Source organism: Pinus tabuliformis, chromosome J (assembly GCF_031772625.1).
Source record: "Pinus tabuliformis cultivar Carrire ecotype Pingquan chromosome J, CPIR1, whole genome shotgun sequence".
NCBI classification, from domain to species: Eukaryota; Viridiplantae; Streptophyta; class Pinopsida; order Pinales; family Pinaceae; genus Pinus; species Pinus tabuliformis.
Window position 1 is genome coordinate 814,365,591 of NC_142295.1, and position 18,250 is coordinate 814,383,840.

Consider the following 18,250-nt stretch of genomic DNA (forward strand, 5'->3'; position numbering starts at 1 on the left):
ATCAAAATGAGAAATCAATTTACAAAACTTTCCGACAAAGGATTGAAAATCATGGAAAAATACATAAAAACATTTACTAATACTAATCAATGGAAACTAGTCTATGTAAAGCAAGGAGGCTTCAGTAATGAGATATTATTCATAAGCAGCAAAACAATCAAACAGAGCTGAAAACAGACAAAAAACCAAAATTTCAAGGAAAGAAATAGGATTACTCAGTCATTGCACCTGTTCTTCACAGACACAGGGATGCATCTAACTTTCTACACTCGAGAAGTGTGATGCATACTCGTTTCTAGTGGCAAATAGTGCGATGGGCCAGGGAGGGCAACTGAGATGGGTTTTCGCTCAAAATTGCAGCTGATTTCAATGAGTTAAGCCGAGCTATTATGGACAGTAAAGAACAAAGTACAGGGGCATGATCTTGGGAGGTTATTGAGCTACTGAAAGGGCATCTAGAATATTTTTAAGTCAAATGTTCAAATCATAAACTAAACTAGAAATTGACTGAAGCAGCATTCACCTACTTTGCAATTATAGACCAAGAGCAATTTGAAGTCTATCTGGTTAACTTCAGGCTCTCTCTATAGTTTATAAAACAAACAATCAACAACAAACAAACAAAATGTTTGCTCCCTAGGGGAGTCGCCATTTAGTATCTGGGAAAACTAGTGTCTTTTCAATCTGCTAGTCCCATTAGGATTGGCAGCTATCCTAGAAACAAACAATCAAAGTAATTTGCGATTTCCTCTATGTATGATAGATAAGAGAGAAGCAAAGGGACCAACCCGGATCTTCCGCTTGACTCCTTGCTTGATTTCTCTGCCACTTGATAGAGCTGGAAACTCCTCTGCTACTTGTCCCACTTAGAGAATATCTGTAGAAGCAAAGTAAAAAAACACCATCAAAGCATCTCGATCTATTATATCATAAACAATGCAGAATAAGAAATACATTAAACATACAATAGAATTCACAAATAACAAGATTCACAAATACACGATCGTATGGAGGAAAAATCAATGAACTTTATTAAAATATAAGGGAGAATTACAACCGAGCCGTCTGATCCAGCATCATCCTCCTAGCATCAAAGCCCTCTTCACCTCATGAAAAGAAAAATCACCCAACAATACAATACTCTTTCTCAAAGACAAACTATCAGCACTTCCTTACAAATTACAAAATTCCAGCCTCCAGACCTCTCAGATGAGGGATCCATTTATAGATGTCTGTAAGGGTGTGAGTCAACTCTGGATTTTTTATTAGTGTCATTCCACTTGTTGTTCTTGGTTCCACTTAGATATTTCTTGGATCTCTTACTCATCCCTGGGTGAATTCAGAGAGGCACGTGTCATATGAGAAGTTTTTGGAAGATTCCATGAGCATCCACTTAGCAAACTATCTTGGACATTTGTCCATCCTCGCTCATCCCACCCCACGGAAGGCCTCTTCAGTATGCATCACACCTGGCTAGTGTAGAAGTCAGTATGCATCGTACCCTAACAATAGAACAGTTAGTATGGTGCAGTTTGGCCAGTTCTGAGTGGCTTTTCAGGTGGAACTTTTAGGGAGCGATGTAATCAGTTGACCATGATCCTTTAGGGTATGAAACAACACTTTTAGGGGTTAAAGAGCCCTTGGTTTATCAACATATAAGGTTGGGGTTGCAGTGCCCAAATATGTCTATAACAATTTTGAATTGAATTAATTCCTATGAACAAAGCGTGGCAATAACCAACAAATGAATACGACCAAGGCATGATCAAGTTTTGGAAGTTGAAATATTATTTGAGAGAAACATCGTAAGGTGTGATCATTGTTCAAAATGGAAATCACCATTTTTAACTCCACATTAGACGATCAAATTCTTTGAACTGTTTATCGATGGGATCCATCATAATCCATGGTAGTTCCTGTTTGATGTATGCTCATCAGAAATGAATACAATTTTGTGGCATAATATATTGTTCTTGAGATTTTGGGTTGTTGCTGATAGGGATACTCGTCATAATGGTCATTGATATAGCTTAGTGAAAGAATTATGGGGATGACCATGGAAATTTATTCGGACATCTTTTATGCTCTTAACTAATGGAGATTTCGTGAATTTCTACCCTTGAAACAATTGACAGATCAAGCAAGAATTTGTAGGTTTTTCAATGGTAATTACATTTGGAGGCTTGCGAATTTCTAAAAAAATTGTCAGTTTTGGTACATGCCAATTTCTTTTATGGAGGATGTGATCATGACAAATCAGTCTATTTAGCAACTGATGAGGTTCTATGCTGCTCAGTTACTCTCATAGAAAGTAAATTTAGAAACTAAGATCGTAGTTGAAGAATTTCAAGGTGAAATGTAATATAGCGGACCAACACGTATAGCACATGTGAACAAAGCCAGGTTTAATGGTGCAAGTACTAGAGCCTCCCAAAGGGATTAGAAATGAAGAATGTGAAGTTCTTAAATTAGCTTAATTTCAATCAACTTCCTAGACCTTGGGTTTTAACTCTTGTTTGAGGTTCTTTTACAATTGTAATGTGTATGGTTTTCGATACAATATGTGAAGTCTTTGCAACTTTGTATGATGCACGAACCAACTTATCCTAGGATTTAAAATATAGTTGGCTTCAATTGGATTGTAGTCACATTTTCAAAGTGACATGCCACGGAAAGTTGCAAGTAAGGGCTTATTTCCTTGTAGTGGAGTGATAAGGTGTATTTTGTTATGGAAGTAATTTTAATATTTTGTTAAAGAAAACAATTGAGTCAGTGCACGCATTTTTTGAAGACAAGTTGCTTCAAGCATTTGTAAGCTTGACATTCTCATTGTTTGAGAAATTCCAATCACAATGTCGTGAAGGTTGATGTACTTCAATAATTAATAAAATCATAATTTTTGTGGTGCTTGTGTCCTAGATCCGCCTGAATAAGTGGATCTTAGGTACACCATGTGTATGTTTGTGATGGTGCATGATTCTTGATATTGTTTTTGTTTTGTGTCTAGTTTTGACACTAACCCTCCTGTGGTATCTTTCTAATATGGTACACACAAAAAATCAGTGCATTGCATGCACATAGTCAATTCCATTCAATCTCCTGTAATCAAGCTTATGTACACAAGCACAAAGCATCACATCATCAACTTGATAAGATGATCTTCCAAGCAAGCACATTTCACATCATGTAATCAAAGAAATCAAGTTACGGATGCTACGACAATCAAGAATTTCAATCCAAGACGATATCAACATCTTCAACACTTTTTGTATCGCTTTAAAATACACATTTTTTAACTGAATTGTACGGGTGCATTCTCGGTTTTAACTGACACCCTAATTTGAATTGTTAAGGTGAATACATTAAGTCAATTAAGTCTTCAACTGAGTCATAAAGATTGAAATTTTCATTTGTCTCTTGCGTGCATTTTCGACAATGTTTCACACCCTTCCTTTTTTTAAAATCAACAGATTCAGTGAGTACATTCAAGAATGCACAAAGTGTCAGTAATCAATCAACTAAGTTCAAGCAAGCCAACTAGAAAGCAATCATCATCAAACGAGTGTGAATTATAGTGAGCATCAAATCAAGCCAGTGTTTAACGTAAGTGAAATAAACAACAAAGAAAGTGAGTGTGTCATTTAAACAACAAAGCAAGCGAGCCTGCCAAAATCAAGTGCAAAATTTCACAACACGACATCTACAACAAACGAGCTAGTGTAAATTTGATTGAATCATTCACAAAGTGTTAGTGAAGCATTCAAACAAAGCGATTGTCATCAAGTGAGCGTGAAATCAAGAGTTCAAGAAACCAAGTTATAGAAATCTAGCAAGTGTTTAAAGCATCAAAAATCAACAACACTACAATCGAGCCTGAATTCAAAGTAAGCAATCTAAAATGGCGACACACATTCAACTATCCCAAATTCTTAACAATTTGATTTTATCATCAGTTGGTGACATGGTGAACATAATCAAAACAACTCTTGCTGATATTCAAGTGCATCTTCAACATGCACATGAAATGATTGAGTTTCTTCAACTAGTGTTGCAACTTCAAAGAGATGAGTTGCAACAAAAGGGTGATGTTTTCAAGTCTTTCATCCATAAAGATGAATATAAATACATTGATTCCAAGTCACTGATTCGACCAACTTCAAGTGTCGAAGTGGCCCCTGATCCAGTTCAGCTTTCTTCCAAGCCAATCATGAGGCCATGGGAAGAACTTCAAAGTACAAAAAATGATGAGGAGTAGGATATGAAAAGATGAAAAAAACTTGTATATCCCCAATTATTCTAAGCAGATCAAGTTCAGAAGTGCAGGATTTCTTAATCAGATAACATCAACAAGCCATGGGAAAGTTGCAGACAAATAGACATATACACAAACTGAAGTTGCAGTCAAACCAAAATGCCTTCATTGTCAAAGAATCGGTCATCTGGAAGATCAGTGTTTTGATCTCCATCGTTGTCACCATTGTGGCAAGTCAAATAACTCATCAGCATAATGCATCAAACATCAACAATCAAGCAGATTGAAGATAAATTATTCATGGATTGATCCTTGGGAATGGCCCACGGTCAAAAGATTGTATAATATTTACAATCGAATTCACTCACACATAATGCAACCAACAGTAAAAATGAAGATGGTACTCTCATGCAGTTGAATGGGGGAGTACACTAGTGAAACACTCCTACACCTAAAGGGGGGGAGTTTAGAAATAATTTAAAGAAGATTGTCTCTCCCTTTAGCTGAGAAAGGGGAGAAAATGTCAATGAAATTGACAGTGGTTGTCAAACTAAAAGTCTCGACAACATTAGCGAAGCAGCCAGTGGAAATCTTCAAATCAGCCAGTGGGCATCAACAACAAAAGTTGCAGTCAGCAGTTTTTGACAGAAACAAATTCGCTAGTGGGTGATCGACAGCAAAGTTAGTAGTCAACAGTTTTCAAACACAGCAAAAGCAACATTGACTTCTTTTTAACTAGTGGGCGATCATCATCAGCAGATACACCGGTGGGTGTTCACCATATTTTATCAATGGACACAAGATGTTGATTGTAAGAAAAGTATAGATGGATCCTTTTGTATCTTGGCACATGATGGAGTTGTCAAGTGATATTCGGAGATCAATCAAACATGCAACTAGTTCATGTTCTCTTCAGATTTGAGTTTTTTCAGCATCCAACTTTGGCAGATTTTTAGGCAAATGTTTTTTGAGGATCAGTAGTTTCAGCATGAGAACTTGGAATATGGTTCCTGGTTCTTAATTTTGAGGGGGGGAATTTTAGCCTCACTCTCACAGTAAAAACAATTCTAAGTCCAAATAATTAAATTAATTAAAATCATGAAAGTTAGGATTTAATCCTACCTTTCTAGATTGAGTTTGTTCCTCATGGTTAGGAGTTAGTTTAGGCTTAGTTCATTGAGAGATTCTCTCCAACTAATTAGGATTCTAGATTAGTGTGTTGCTGAGATATTTTGTCAACCATAGTGTCCAAGATAGATCTACTATCTTGAGACCAATTTCCTCATGTATTTATATGTATCATAAACATTATTTTAATAATGAGAATGTGGGGAATGTTGTAAGGCTGAGGTCCTTTCCGCGATGTCTGGTTTCTATATGTCTAAGTTTTTAGTTTATTGAGTTTATTTTATGTGTGTTAGTTTCCTTCAAATGGAACTCATGCATGATTAAGGAGATCATAATATTCGATTCCTGGAATTAAGGAACAAATCAAGAAATCAATTCCTTCATTAATTTTCAACATTATTTTATTGCACTTCGTTTAATCACTGACAATTTCCTTTGTGTGATTTTTAGCTACTCATAAATGATCTACTTCCTAGGGTCTAGACTCATTACTTTCTACTTACCTCTTCAATTTCACTTGCCGTGCCTTCTCTATTGACTTGTAAAGATCTTCATCCTCCACAACATAAACACAATGTCTATTTTCATCGTTCTACATTGGATCTGATGACTTCTCATCTCGAAGCCCTCTAGAAGCCTCCGTTGCTTTCTCATATGCATTTTTATATGCACTTTCCATGAGTTCAAGTTCTCTTTTTGAATTTTCCTTGGAAAAATTTTATTTGGTATCATCCCTAGAACCAAGATCCCTAACAACTAATCCAACATTAATTTATTCTACTTCCAATGCATCAATGTCTAGCTTATATTTCTTCCAAATTATTTTCTTCTTCATAGGTTTCTTGAATTGAATCATTTCCTCTTGAGTATAATAATTAGATATAACTTTTCCTAGTTTGGCGAGTGACTCTTCAACTTGATCAGCCATAATTGCACCTTGCAGCCTTTTGTGTATCTAAAAAGACAATATCACATGAACATAAAAGATAATATCAACATTCAACATTTCTAAATAGAAGAATTTACAAAAACATAATAGGTGATATCAATATTCAACCATGCTTTAATCCTCCCCAAACTAGTGTTATTCTTCAAAATAACATGACATCTAAAACATGATTAACAAATAAACACCAAATAAAAATCAGGATGATGAGGCTTTAGGAGCTTCAACCATCCATGAATCCAAAATATGTTTATAATTAGGTGCCCACCTACTGTCCCTTAAGTCTCTCTAAATAGTTCTAATGTTCATAAATATCTCTCCCTTAGAGGTTTAATGATCTTTTAAGGGGAACAAATATATTCCCAACTTCACTCATCTCTAATTGTTCTTTACGATAGTCAAAAATAGGAAAGGACTTCATAATCAAGTTGAATTAGATGTTGCTTAAGTTTTGATTATTTCTCATAATTTGTGCCTGTTTGAAGATTCCATAGGATTTTTTGTAAAGGAACCCTCCATATGATCATAAAGGAATGGGTTGACTTGAATCTTAAGACATTTTCCCTCTTTTCCCTTGGAAAATGTTAAAAAAAAGGGAATATCAAATGATAGTCATGGATAAGGGTCCATGACTCGTAGATCATGGTGAGTTTCAAAAAATATACATTCAAAAGGAAGAATGCTTGCATGGAGAAAAGAAGCAATGGACCATGGAAAATTTTAGGGGCTAATGTTCGCCCAGTGGGCTAATTTTCCATGATTTTTCCACAAAAAAGATTCGCCAATTTCCAATTTTATAAAAGACGATTCGCCCAAATTTTAGAATATAAAATTATTTTACCTTAAAAATCGCCAAAATTATAGAGAGACTATATATAAATTAATTATAAATTTGATTAATTTTACAAATATATCAATAAACATTTATAATTTGCATATTAGGGATTAGTGAGATTCGCCAATGTTTTAAACTTCAAGAAAATTTTCCATCCTTAAAATTTTCCTTGCAATGGACCTCGTTTGGGATCCTATTCCAAAAGGATGGAGAAAGGGAGAAAAACTAGGTTAGAAACAAAAGAAATCAAATAAAATGTGCAAAATATCAAGAATAATAAAGGAAGAATAGGATGATGAAATGATGGACTACTGTTGAGGAAAATATTCGAGAGTACTTCTAGGATATCACATCTAAAACTCACCTCTTTGATATGATATTCAAAGCCACTATCTTCTATTAGTCTAAGGTGTAGGAAACAACATGATTTAAGTTCACTAGGTTTGAATGGAATGACTACAATTTCTTATTTTATTTTTCTTTCATTTAATACATGTAGAAGATCCTCAATACATCATCCAATCATGTTTAAAGGCACATGCTCTACAACCGGGGACCATTTTTTATACTAGTCTCTTCCTTGAGTGTTCAAATCCTTTGGGATTCTTCTTCATGGAAACTATGGTACCCCTATCTTGGTATTTTTTCCTTAGATTTCCATGTTTCTAGAAACCACACTATGTCGGTTTACTGGTGATTTTATAATGCCTCCAAGTTGCTTCAATCTATTTCCAAATCTCTTAATTTACTCCCCACATTCAAGTTCCTTCCAGACACTTTGGGCCACTTACTATTGTCAAAGCATGATCTTGATAGGGAAATGAAAGGGGAAATTCATAGAAAATCCATACAAATCACTCATATGGTACCTCTTTATGGGTTCTGTTAGTGTCAGTACTTTCAGCCTTCCTCCAGTGATCAAACATGCTCTTACACAACTGATTTTAAGGTGTCAAGGTAAAATTTTATCATTTCAGTGAGTCTTCAAGTAAAATTTGGTCACTAGGCATTAGGTCTAGGGTGTGATTTTACCCTTGTCAAAGTTGTCCAAATGATGTTCCATGTCACCATTTAGCTACGTCTACCATCATCCACAGGGTGCTCATCATCATTTCAAGTTCCATTGGGTCATTTCACACCTTGTTCATGCTTGAGTTGCACCTAGGCAAGGTTCATTTCCCTCTCCTAGGGTTTTGAAGCTAATTTCTCTTGGATGGTCAAATCATCGGAAAAGCTTGTATCCTGATGTTCATACACCATCCCCTATCCTTAAAATACCTTATAAAACACTTACCATCACTAATATCCCCCAAATTCCTCATTTTCGCACAAACCCTAGTTTCTTGCTACAACTTGGCAATTTTCTATGGTTGGGCCTGTGTTTTGCCTTTTTGGACCCCTTCCCATCTCTCAATTTCTAATATTCCACTTTCCCCTACTTCCTAACATCCCTCCATACTTCCTAAAATTTCCTCAAGAATTTAGAATCTCCCTGTCCCCTTCATTTCGCTTCATTTCGCTTCATTTCGACAAATCCCTTGTTCCACACATCGGATATGTTTCACTCAAATGATGTTTCTGAGAAATTGAAGACGAATTTGGGAAAACTGAAAGAGGTTTTTGTCCATAACAGACCGGGGAAAAAAACCCTCCTTCACTTTTTACACAGGTGTTATGGTTTTGAGAAAATGTCAAAAATACGGCTGCCTTGGGAGAATTGGTGCACCTCTGGAGTGACCTCAGGAAAATCAAGATTTCTGCTAAATTGGTTGGCCAAATTACTTACCTGATGATACAAATGATAGCTAGAGACAATTATATTTCCAATGAGATATCATGAGATCAATTTGGAGTTGCGGAAGACATTCAAAAGTTGACTGTAACAGAACTCTGCCTTTAGGCAGCCTCATTTGGCACAGTTTGACCAGTCTTGGGAGATTTGATTTTTGACAGGGAAAATGAACTCCAAATTGCAAAATTCTAGTTGGGATGGAAAGTAGACAGGACATGATTTCCAATGAGCTATCACAAGATTAATTTGAGATTGAGGAAGGCATTTAAAAGTTGACCGCAACAGCACTCTGCCTTGAGGCAACCTCATTTGGCACAATTCAACCAGTCTTGGGAGATTTACTTTTTGACAAAGCAAATAAACTCCAAATAGAAAAATTATGGTCGGGTTGGAAATTAGACTCAAATACCTTTTCAAAAAGCTATCGTGTGCTCAATTTGGACATCGAAAAGGCCTCCAAACGTCACCTGGAAAAGTGCACGATGCATAGGAGGAGGAGCGCAGCGGTTTTATAGATATTTTCACTCCATATGGTCAGTTATACAAGTGGCAAAGGAAGGCAAAGGGTCACCCAAGCCATGTGTCATGTTTTTGGTGCTGCACCTATAGCTGATGCTTGGCTCTCCACCTTCATTTTGTGAACCTTGGGTGTTCTATCTCTTCATGGCACATTCTATATATTGTATGCAAACCATTTGCAAAGCATTTTTTTTTGGTTGGTTGGCTTGTAACTTCTGGGAGACTGTTGGAAAGAAAGTTTTTTTCTGCATTGTATATTTTTACAGAGAATTAATGAAAGGTAGCGGCTTTGTTTCATGAGATTCTTGTGGTTGTGAGTGTAGAAAGTGTGTCTCTAATGTTTCATATGTATCTTGTTGTGTTCCATATTTCATTTCATATTCATTTCTGGTGAAATTTTTCGAATGAGATTAGTTAGAATTCAATTTTATTGCTCTACCTGTGGGAAAATTTCATGTATAGTGTTCATTCTTCTATTGAAAAGGATTCATGTTGTCCAAGCCCTTTTCACCTTCTTAATCAATCTCTCCATTCCGCCATATCTTAAAACTTAAATTGCTATGCTTTCCACCTACCTTGCCTCACAAAATAATATGTGCCTTTATGTTAAGTTCTCTGTTCATTGAGGTCCAGTGGTCCCATAACATCCCAGAAACACAGTAATTCATAAAAATCCCTCCTTATGTCCATTGTCACTTACTAGCCTAAGATAAATTATTCTTTGGAAAGTCATCTCAGTCCTTTTCGTTCATCTATTCACTGAGTGTGACTCGGAGAGAGCCCTCTCCTGTTCTGGTAGGGCTAGCTACCAGACTGAGCGTGGTTTGTGGTTACCCTGAATTTTTCCTTCTTTCAGCCTGAGGCAGATTTAGCTGCTAACAGGGTCAACCTAAGATATATTTCTACTTTGAGTACTTCTTGGAGTTGACAGATCACGCCCATTGTGATGACTACAATAGGCTACCTCCATGTTAATAGGTTGGTTCTTGGATTCTCCTCTGATTTCTCGACACTCTTGAAAATCCATTGTTCAAGGATCATGATCTCCACTCCCCCATGGAAGAAATAAGTCATCGCAGGAAGAGGAAAGGAAGATGGTTAGGGCCTCCCTCGAATACCATTTTAATATATCTCAATGGAGTATAAGTAGGATGTTCCATGAAAAAAAAATTATGAATGGTGAAAAAGGAGAATTAGAAGGGTATCCACAGCCAAGTGTTTGGATGGTCAAGGGGATGTGGGAAATCGAAAAACCCTAGAAGATGATGGCCTTATGTTAGTTCAAAGTGATATTTAAGAAACTCCAGGTCAAATGTGATTACTACCTCCTCGCCGACATGGGATTTGTCTATTACGCCATCTACAAAAGACAAAGTAGTACCCATTCAATATGAGAAATGAGGAGGTTTCATTAAATCTATTAGGATTCTTATGTCTTCATATCCATATTTAGGCATCCATATCAGACATGTCCATATTCTTCATCTTCATAACCATACATATTTCTATGATTGCAATATTTATGTCTTCTTTGTCCAAATTCTTCCAAGTCACGTCTTTATTTGCTATTATGCTACTAATATGTGTAGCAAGTTGATAACCAAAGCAATCTTCATCAGATATTAAATACATTTTACCTAAACACACTTTCTCCACCCCAGATAGTTATCCCCCTTATTTTTATATACTTTTGTAAATATATTATCCTAGACCCCACAATAAGCTTCATAATACTAGTAGGTAGAAGAATTATAGGATGGTCTAGTGTCTAAGACACAATTCCTCAGCTTAAACCTAAGAGAATAGTGATTCATTCAAAGAATCCTTTCCTTATAAGAGTAGTTCATCTCTTCAATCTAGGGATCACCCCAAGATACATTTTAGGATTACAGAAGCAAGCCCCCTCAGTCTCTGGTACTCTCAAGACGATCTCCTCAAATAGTGTATCAACCCCTTCAAGGTGATTGAAGACTTGGATGAGGATAACTTCTAATTCTCTCGGTTATCTCATCCTTAACATCTAATGAAAGAACCACATGATACACCCATATTGAGATGGAGATTTCACTTATGTATTTAGTTCATTTCAAATTTTCATGTATGTGTCCTTTTGTTTCTTTCTTTATGGCTCGATTCTTAGGTATTAGATCTTTTCTTGCTGATGGTATCTCAGAGATCGAAGCTTCCTTTGCATTCACACTTTCAAATATATAAATTGTACTTTATTTTATCCTCGTCCACCAACTTTTGTGATCATTTACTCGACATTGATAAAATTATCTTATATCATCTTTAATTATCTAGAACCTTTTCAATATTTTGTAGGTGAAAAACGTAGATGTAAAGTTTGCTGAAAATATATCGGCTGACGAGGCTAGTTTGGCGGATGTGCCACCTCTCTCTATCCCTTCTATTTCTGAAAAATATTTCTTATCCATATTATGATAGAGAGAATGAAAGTCCTCCCCCACCTTCTCGATATCCTCCTTCAGCTCCTGAGCTTCCAAAATGGGTTCATGCTACTTGGGATGTAGCAAGTGCTCTTGTAGGTGATCCTACAGATCATCGTCATACATGTTCTCAGTTCGATAGAGTCTCTTTTTTTTTTTTTTTGAAATGGTCGGTTGCTATATATTATATTCTGAAAAAAAAACAAGGATTTAGAATCCTCTGGTACATAGATTGCGCAGACTGAGCGGGAGCAAGGGGTTTACAAAATGTGGTTGCCCCCTTGGTCCTTAGATTGCTTTTTTTCCTACTGTTGAAGATAGCGCTAGTATAGATTCTAATAAAGGAAAATAACAGAAAAATACATTTGAAATTCATTCAATCAATCATGATGTGTTGGATGTGTCTTGCTGTTGATTCCTCTGGCTTATCATGTTTGGCTCCATGATTGACACTGGAGGAGCTGGTGGCGATGGCGTTCTTTTCCAGCCAGAATTTCAGAGTGGAAAGCGATTCCTCGACATGGCCGCAGCGGTTTGTGAGCTGCTCGAATTGCTCTTGGAGGGAGGACACCCTATGCATGAAAAGCTGGATTTCTGCTTTATACTTTTCAGTGTTAATGCGGTCCTGTTCAAAGAGTCTCCTGCTGTGCTCATCAAGACGCCTATCGTGCTCTTCTAGTCTTGCATCTAGAAGGCCCTGCTTTTCCTCTAACAATGACTAATGAGTCCTTATTTCTTCTAGCTTAGCTTGAAGATCAGCACGGTGTAAACAATCCTCACTGCGCGCCATTGAAGGGAGGAGGATACGATGAAGAAAAGAGGTCCAGAGGGCGGGAGAGTTTAGAACGTTATTGAAAGTTCTGACTTGGAGACAGAATTTGGAGACGTTGTCAGAGGAGACAGTGCTTCCCGCTTCCTGAGCAACAAGGATAGAAGGGAGGTTGGCCGGGGGATAAATGCACGAGCCAAAAAGAACCAGAGGTCTATGGGAAGAGAGGTAGTTGGGGCAGAGGGGAATATCAGAGGTGAGGGCGGTGAAAAGGAGGGAGGAGGGGGCAGCAGAGAGCTCGCTGAAGTGGCGACAGAGTAAGAGGGGAGATGCAGTAAGCGGCAGGCAGAGGCGGTGAGAGGAGAGCGTAGAATGAGAGGATGGAGGAGCAGCTAAACGAGCCACCCTGCAGAAACGGGCTTGGACTTTCCTGAGTAATACCCTGCAGAGACTAGCTTGGGCCTTTCTGAAAAACACCGCAACAGAAGTTAAAATGAATTTAAATAAAACAGAATGGGACGATACCAGAGTATGGTTTCTCCTGAGATTCTGAATAAGAGCGCCTGCTTCAAGCCGATGTAGCTGCTCTGTCGCTTGACCTTGATTGACAAATCTTGGCTTGCTACTGCCCATATTTATAGGTTGGATCCAACAATGGATAGAGTGCCTAGCTGGAGCCGGACTCTCAGAAATGGTGAGATATTTTTCCAAATCTTTCATGCAATCTCCATTTGCTGTATTTTCGATCTTCATGTCGGCGCTGTATTGATTTATTTTCCTTGGATGACAGGTGATTCTCTCTATCGTGGCTCGGATTTGACTGCTTATGCATATTATGCTCTCTGCAATTTGTCCTGCTGCTGTAGAGACCATGCCCTTCGCACACTTGATGAACCTGCGAATCTGGGCGGTGTCAGGATTTTCCTGAGTCATGGCAGGGGTTGAAAAGTATCTCTATTGTTGTGCCTTAGCGCACCTTCCTGCTTTCCCACTGCGTTATTCGCATGCTTGTCTGCTTCCGTGTTTAGCATGCGAAGAATGTGATAGAGTTTGATGTTTTCAAAATGTTTAAGGAGGAGTTTGATTCGCTCAATGTGTTGTTGGAGATTGCTGTTAGGAGATCGCTGATTGTAATTCATGAGGCGAATAAGAATTGAAGAGTCTCCAAAAACTAATGCCTTTCTGATACCCATATTTTTTAATTGTAACAGACCTTGATAAAGGGCTAAAGCCTCTGCATTGTTGTTTGTTTTTTTTCCCAAGCTCCATTCATAACTGCAGATTTCATCCCCTGACTCATTTAATATTACTCCTCCCGCTCTTGCTGGTCCTGGGTTGGACTTTGATGCACCATCGAAGTATAGAGTTGGACAATTACTGCTCTGAATCCACATCTTATAATCTTGGATTGGGAGTCTAATTTCCCACTCCCTAATTTGTTCATACTGCTGTCTGTCAGTTCTCTGAGTATCCTGCTGATGGCCTGGTCGGCCTAGAATGTGCCTGATAACTGATCTCTCTTCCACTGAATAATCTGCTGCTTTGATTTTTCCTGTATACTTTGCTGCAATTGTCTCTTGCGCCAAGATGTGAGCTTTGTTGCATGTCATTCGGACATTACTCTCTTTGTTTTGGAAGACCTTTTTATTTCTTGTGAGCCAAATTTTCCATAGAAGGTTATGAGGTATGATAGCCCAAATTCTTTTGACAATCTTGCTCCTCTTGTCTTTCCATGGGCAGTTCCTTCTCCATTCATGAATTGTCTCTGAAATGTTCTGTTGGGATTGCCATTTTATATTGCCCAGGTTGGACAAGATGATCCAGCATCTCTTCGCGAAGGGACAGTCAAGGAACAAATGATGGATGGTTTCCTCTGCTGAGCAGCAGTTGGGGCATATTGAAGGACCATTGATCCCTCTCTTTCTTAAGTTTTCAGATGTGAGGACTTTGCCTTTTAACAGCAGCCATGTGAAAAATTTAACTTTGGGAATGGCCTCGGATTTCCAGATTGTTCTCCATTGGTTCCAAATGGGAATCTGATAGGTGCTATTACAGATATATTGATAGCCGGACTTGATGGTGTAGCTTGAACCCGTGGGATCCCATCGAAATCCGTCTGCTGCTCCGTTTTTAATGGGTGCTCTATTCTGAAGGTTTTTTTGGAGGACTTTGAAGTTTGCTTCTAGATTTGGAGGGATGACTGGAAATTCCCAATTAATCCAAGCTCCTGTATCTACATCCCATTTTGATATTTGATCAAGCCTCTGGATGCCTTTACTATTGAGATGGAGAATGAAAGGGATGGCTTCTTCTATTGTATTTAGAGGTTGAAGACCCATTATCTTGTCTGCAGCATAGTTGATACTGTCCCCTCCCCCAGGGATCTTTGAGGTGTTTTGATTGAGGATGGGGATTGCTTTCTTGCAGAGATGCCAAATTTTGGTGGAATCTCTGTTGGGAATGTCTATTTCAAGAAGTCTTTGCCTTTTTCCGGTAAGGTATTTGCTTTCTATGACCTGTTTCCACCATGCTTTTGGCTCGTTAATTAACCTCCAAGCCATTTTGATCCCAAATGCCAAATTTAGGATTTTAGGGGCTCTAATTCCCAGACCACCTCTGTCCTGAGATTGAATTACACTTTTCCAACTGACCAAATTGAATCTATTTTTTTCTTTTTTCCCTCCTTGCCATAAGAAATTTCGGAGGGCGGTTTCCAGCTTATGATGAAATGTAGCAGGAGCTTGGTAAAGAGTAAATCGATATAGAGGTAAGGAGGATATACCTGATTTGAGCAGAATTATTCTGCCTGCTGGATTAAGCCATTGAGTTCCCCATTGCTGGATCTTCCTTTTGACTTTGTCTATTATTTCATTCCAGGTAGCGGCTTTTAAAGATCCCAGGGTGACCGGCATCCCAAGGTAGGTGAAGTGATCCCAGTTTGCTTTGTAGGCAACTCTAAAAATGTTAGCTATGCTGTGAGCAGTTTGATTGGAGATATTCCAGCCATAGATGCAACTTTTTTGAAAGTTGACCTCTCCCCCTGAGTACTCCATAAATTGATCGAGGAGAATCTTGAAGTGCCTTGCAATGGTAGTGGAAGCTCCTCCAATGAGCAGAGTGTCATCAGCAAATTGGGAGTGGTTGATGTTCTTGACTCCGTTCCTGAATTTGATGCCAGAGATGAGGCCAACTCTTCTGTTATGATCTAAAGTACTGCTGAATGATTCAGCCATAAGAAAAAAGAGATAAGGGGAAAGAGGGCAGCCTTGCCTTAACCCTCTTGAGGATTGGAAGGCCTCACAAGGGCGCCCATTTATGAGAGGCGAAATCCAGGGACCTGAAATACAAGCGGCAATGGTGCTAATGAAGGCATAATTGAATCCCATTTTCCTCAAGACAGCGAACAAGAAGGAATGTCTTACTCGGTCAAAGGCATTGGCTAAATCGAGCTTGAGAACAAAACCTTTCTCTTGCCTTGATGTGCTGGAATGAATGGCTTCTTGGACCAAGGTGATTGTGTCATGAATTTGCCTATTTGACATGAAGCCCCCTTGATTTTCAGATATAAGGGAAGGAAGGAGGGGTTGGAGTCTAGAAGCTATAATTTTTGTGAAAATCTTATAAGAGGAGTTACACAATGAAATTGGTCGAAACCTGGAGAAGGAAGTGGGACGATTTTCCTTGGGAATGAGGGCGAGGAATGTTGAATTTGTGAAGCCCCCCATTTTCCCTTTTCTTTGAATTCCCCTCAACATCTTTGCAAGGTCTTTTTTAATCAAATGCCAATGATCCCTGTAAAAATTGATTGGGAACCCATCTGGACCTGGAGACTTGTCCGGTTGCAGGGTCCAGATAGCTTTTCTGATTTCCTCCTCTGTTATTTCTCGATTTAGGCTGTCATTCGCCTCTGAAGAGATGCTTTTCGGTAGATGCTGTAAAAACGCAGAATAGTCAGCTTCTTCTTGATTTTCCGTGAGGAGGCTTTTGTAGTGAAGGGAGGCAGCTATTTTGATGGATTCTTGGTCGTTATGTTGGCTGCCTTGACTGTCCATTATAGTATTTACATTGTTTCTTATTTTTCTGACAGTGGCTTGCTTGTGGAAGTAAGCCGTGTTTTTGTCGCCTTCTTTCAGCCATAGCTGCCTTGATTTAATTCTCCACTTGATTTCTTCCGCTCTCTTGATGTGCATTAGCTGCCCTTGAGCTTCCCATTCTTTGCTTTTCAGCTGGTGGGTGAATCCTTGATCTTCTATTTGTTTTTGGATTTCCTCCAAGTCCTGCTGTATTTTTTTCCTAATTTTTTCTGGCTCTTGATAGCTGACTTTTGCCCAGTCTTTGAGGGCTTTTCTTGTATTTCTGATTTTTGTTTCCCATATATGGCTTGGAGAGCCTTCTACATGATGTTTCCAGGTTCCTTCTATGATAGCTTCAGCCTCAGCATTGTCTCTCCACAAAGGATTATACCTGAACGGAATTGGTCCCAATTGAGAATGGGAGTCCAACGTTAAGAGGATGGGAAAGTGGTCTGAAGCTGTGGCACTGAGAATTTTTGTGTGACCAGCAGCAAAGGAGGAAAGGAGAGAGACGTTAACCAGAATTCTGTCCAATCGTTCCATGATATTGCCTGGCCCCAACCTTCTGTTATTCCATGTGTATTTTCTATTTTTTGGGATAATATCCATCAATTCATGTTCGAACATTATCACTTCCATCTGTCTTCTGAAGGGGTCGGAGGTGAAATTGCCCCCTCTTTTCTCATTCGCATGGAGGACTAAGTTGAAGTCTCCAGCTAGTATGACATTTGTGTTCTGCTCGTTATCTATATCTTCTTTCAGATCCTTCCAGCACTGTTCCTTTTCTCGATAGTGGTTGGGGATATAGACATTGTAAATGATGAGGTCACGGCTCTCTTCTTTGTTACTAAGATTAGTCCTTAACCAGTTTTGATTGAGGATGGAAGACTTACAGTCCCAGTGTTGATTATTGCACATGGTTGTGATTCCTCCAGAAGCTCCTCTGGAGTTGCTACTGGCCCCTGAAAAGTTCTTTTGGGCATCTACAATTTTCTGCATTTCGCTTTGACTTTGTTTGGTTTCTTGTATCAGAACAATTTCAGGTCTTTCTATTTGGAGAAGATCTCGTAGGGCAGCTGATTTGGAGGGGTGCCCCATACCCCTACTGTTCCAGGATAAAAGCTTCATCATGAGGCATTCGAGCGGGGAGGTGCTCGCCTCTCATGGTCTTTTCCTGCTGTTTCTTTTTCTTGGGATCCTGTAATGAAGGAGTCCATAGGGTTTTGGATCCGAAGGGCAATATCCTTTTGCGTGCTTTCTTCCCGATGCTGTTTGGCTGACTTTCTTCCTGGTCCAAGCTTCTTGTGGAGGTCACTGGAGGCGCCAATGTCTTTTGAAGAACTTCTGGTAGTTCTAGGAGGGGGAGGGTCAGAGAAAGGCTGAGAAAGGATCGAGGTAATCAAGGGAGGGTCGGACAGTTCCAGAGAGGGCTGGTCAGGTTGAGGATCATGAGAGGATAAAATAAGAAAAGGGTTGGAAGATGAGG

The 18,250-nt window shown here is 38.7% G+C and overlaps 1 protein-coding gene across 1 annotated transcript; it reads right to left on the reverse strand.

Moving 5' to 3' along the window:
• Positions 1-13,620: 13,620 nt before the first annotated feature.
• LOC149229192 (uncharacterized) lies at positions 13,621-17,763 on the reverse strand. The gene is made up of 2 exons (XM_089380975.1): positions 16,515-17,763; positions 13,621-16,028 (listed from the first exon to the last, which is right to left on the reverse strand). The coding sequence occupies exons 1-2, from the start codon at positions 17,761-17,763 to the stop codon at positions 13,621-13,623; spliced, it is 3,657 nt and encodes a 1,218-aa protein (XP_089237101.1).
• Positions 17,764-18,250: the final 487 nt, after the last annotated feature.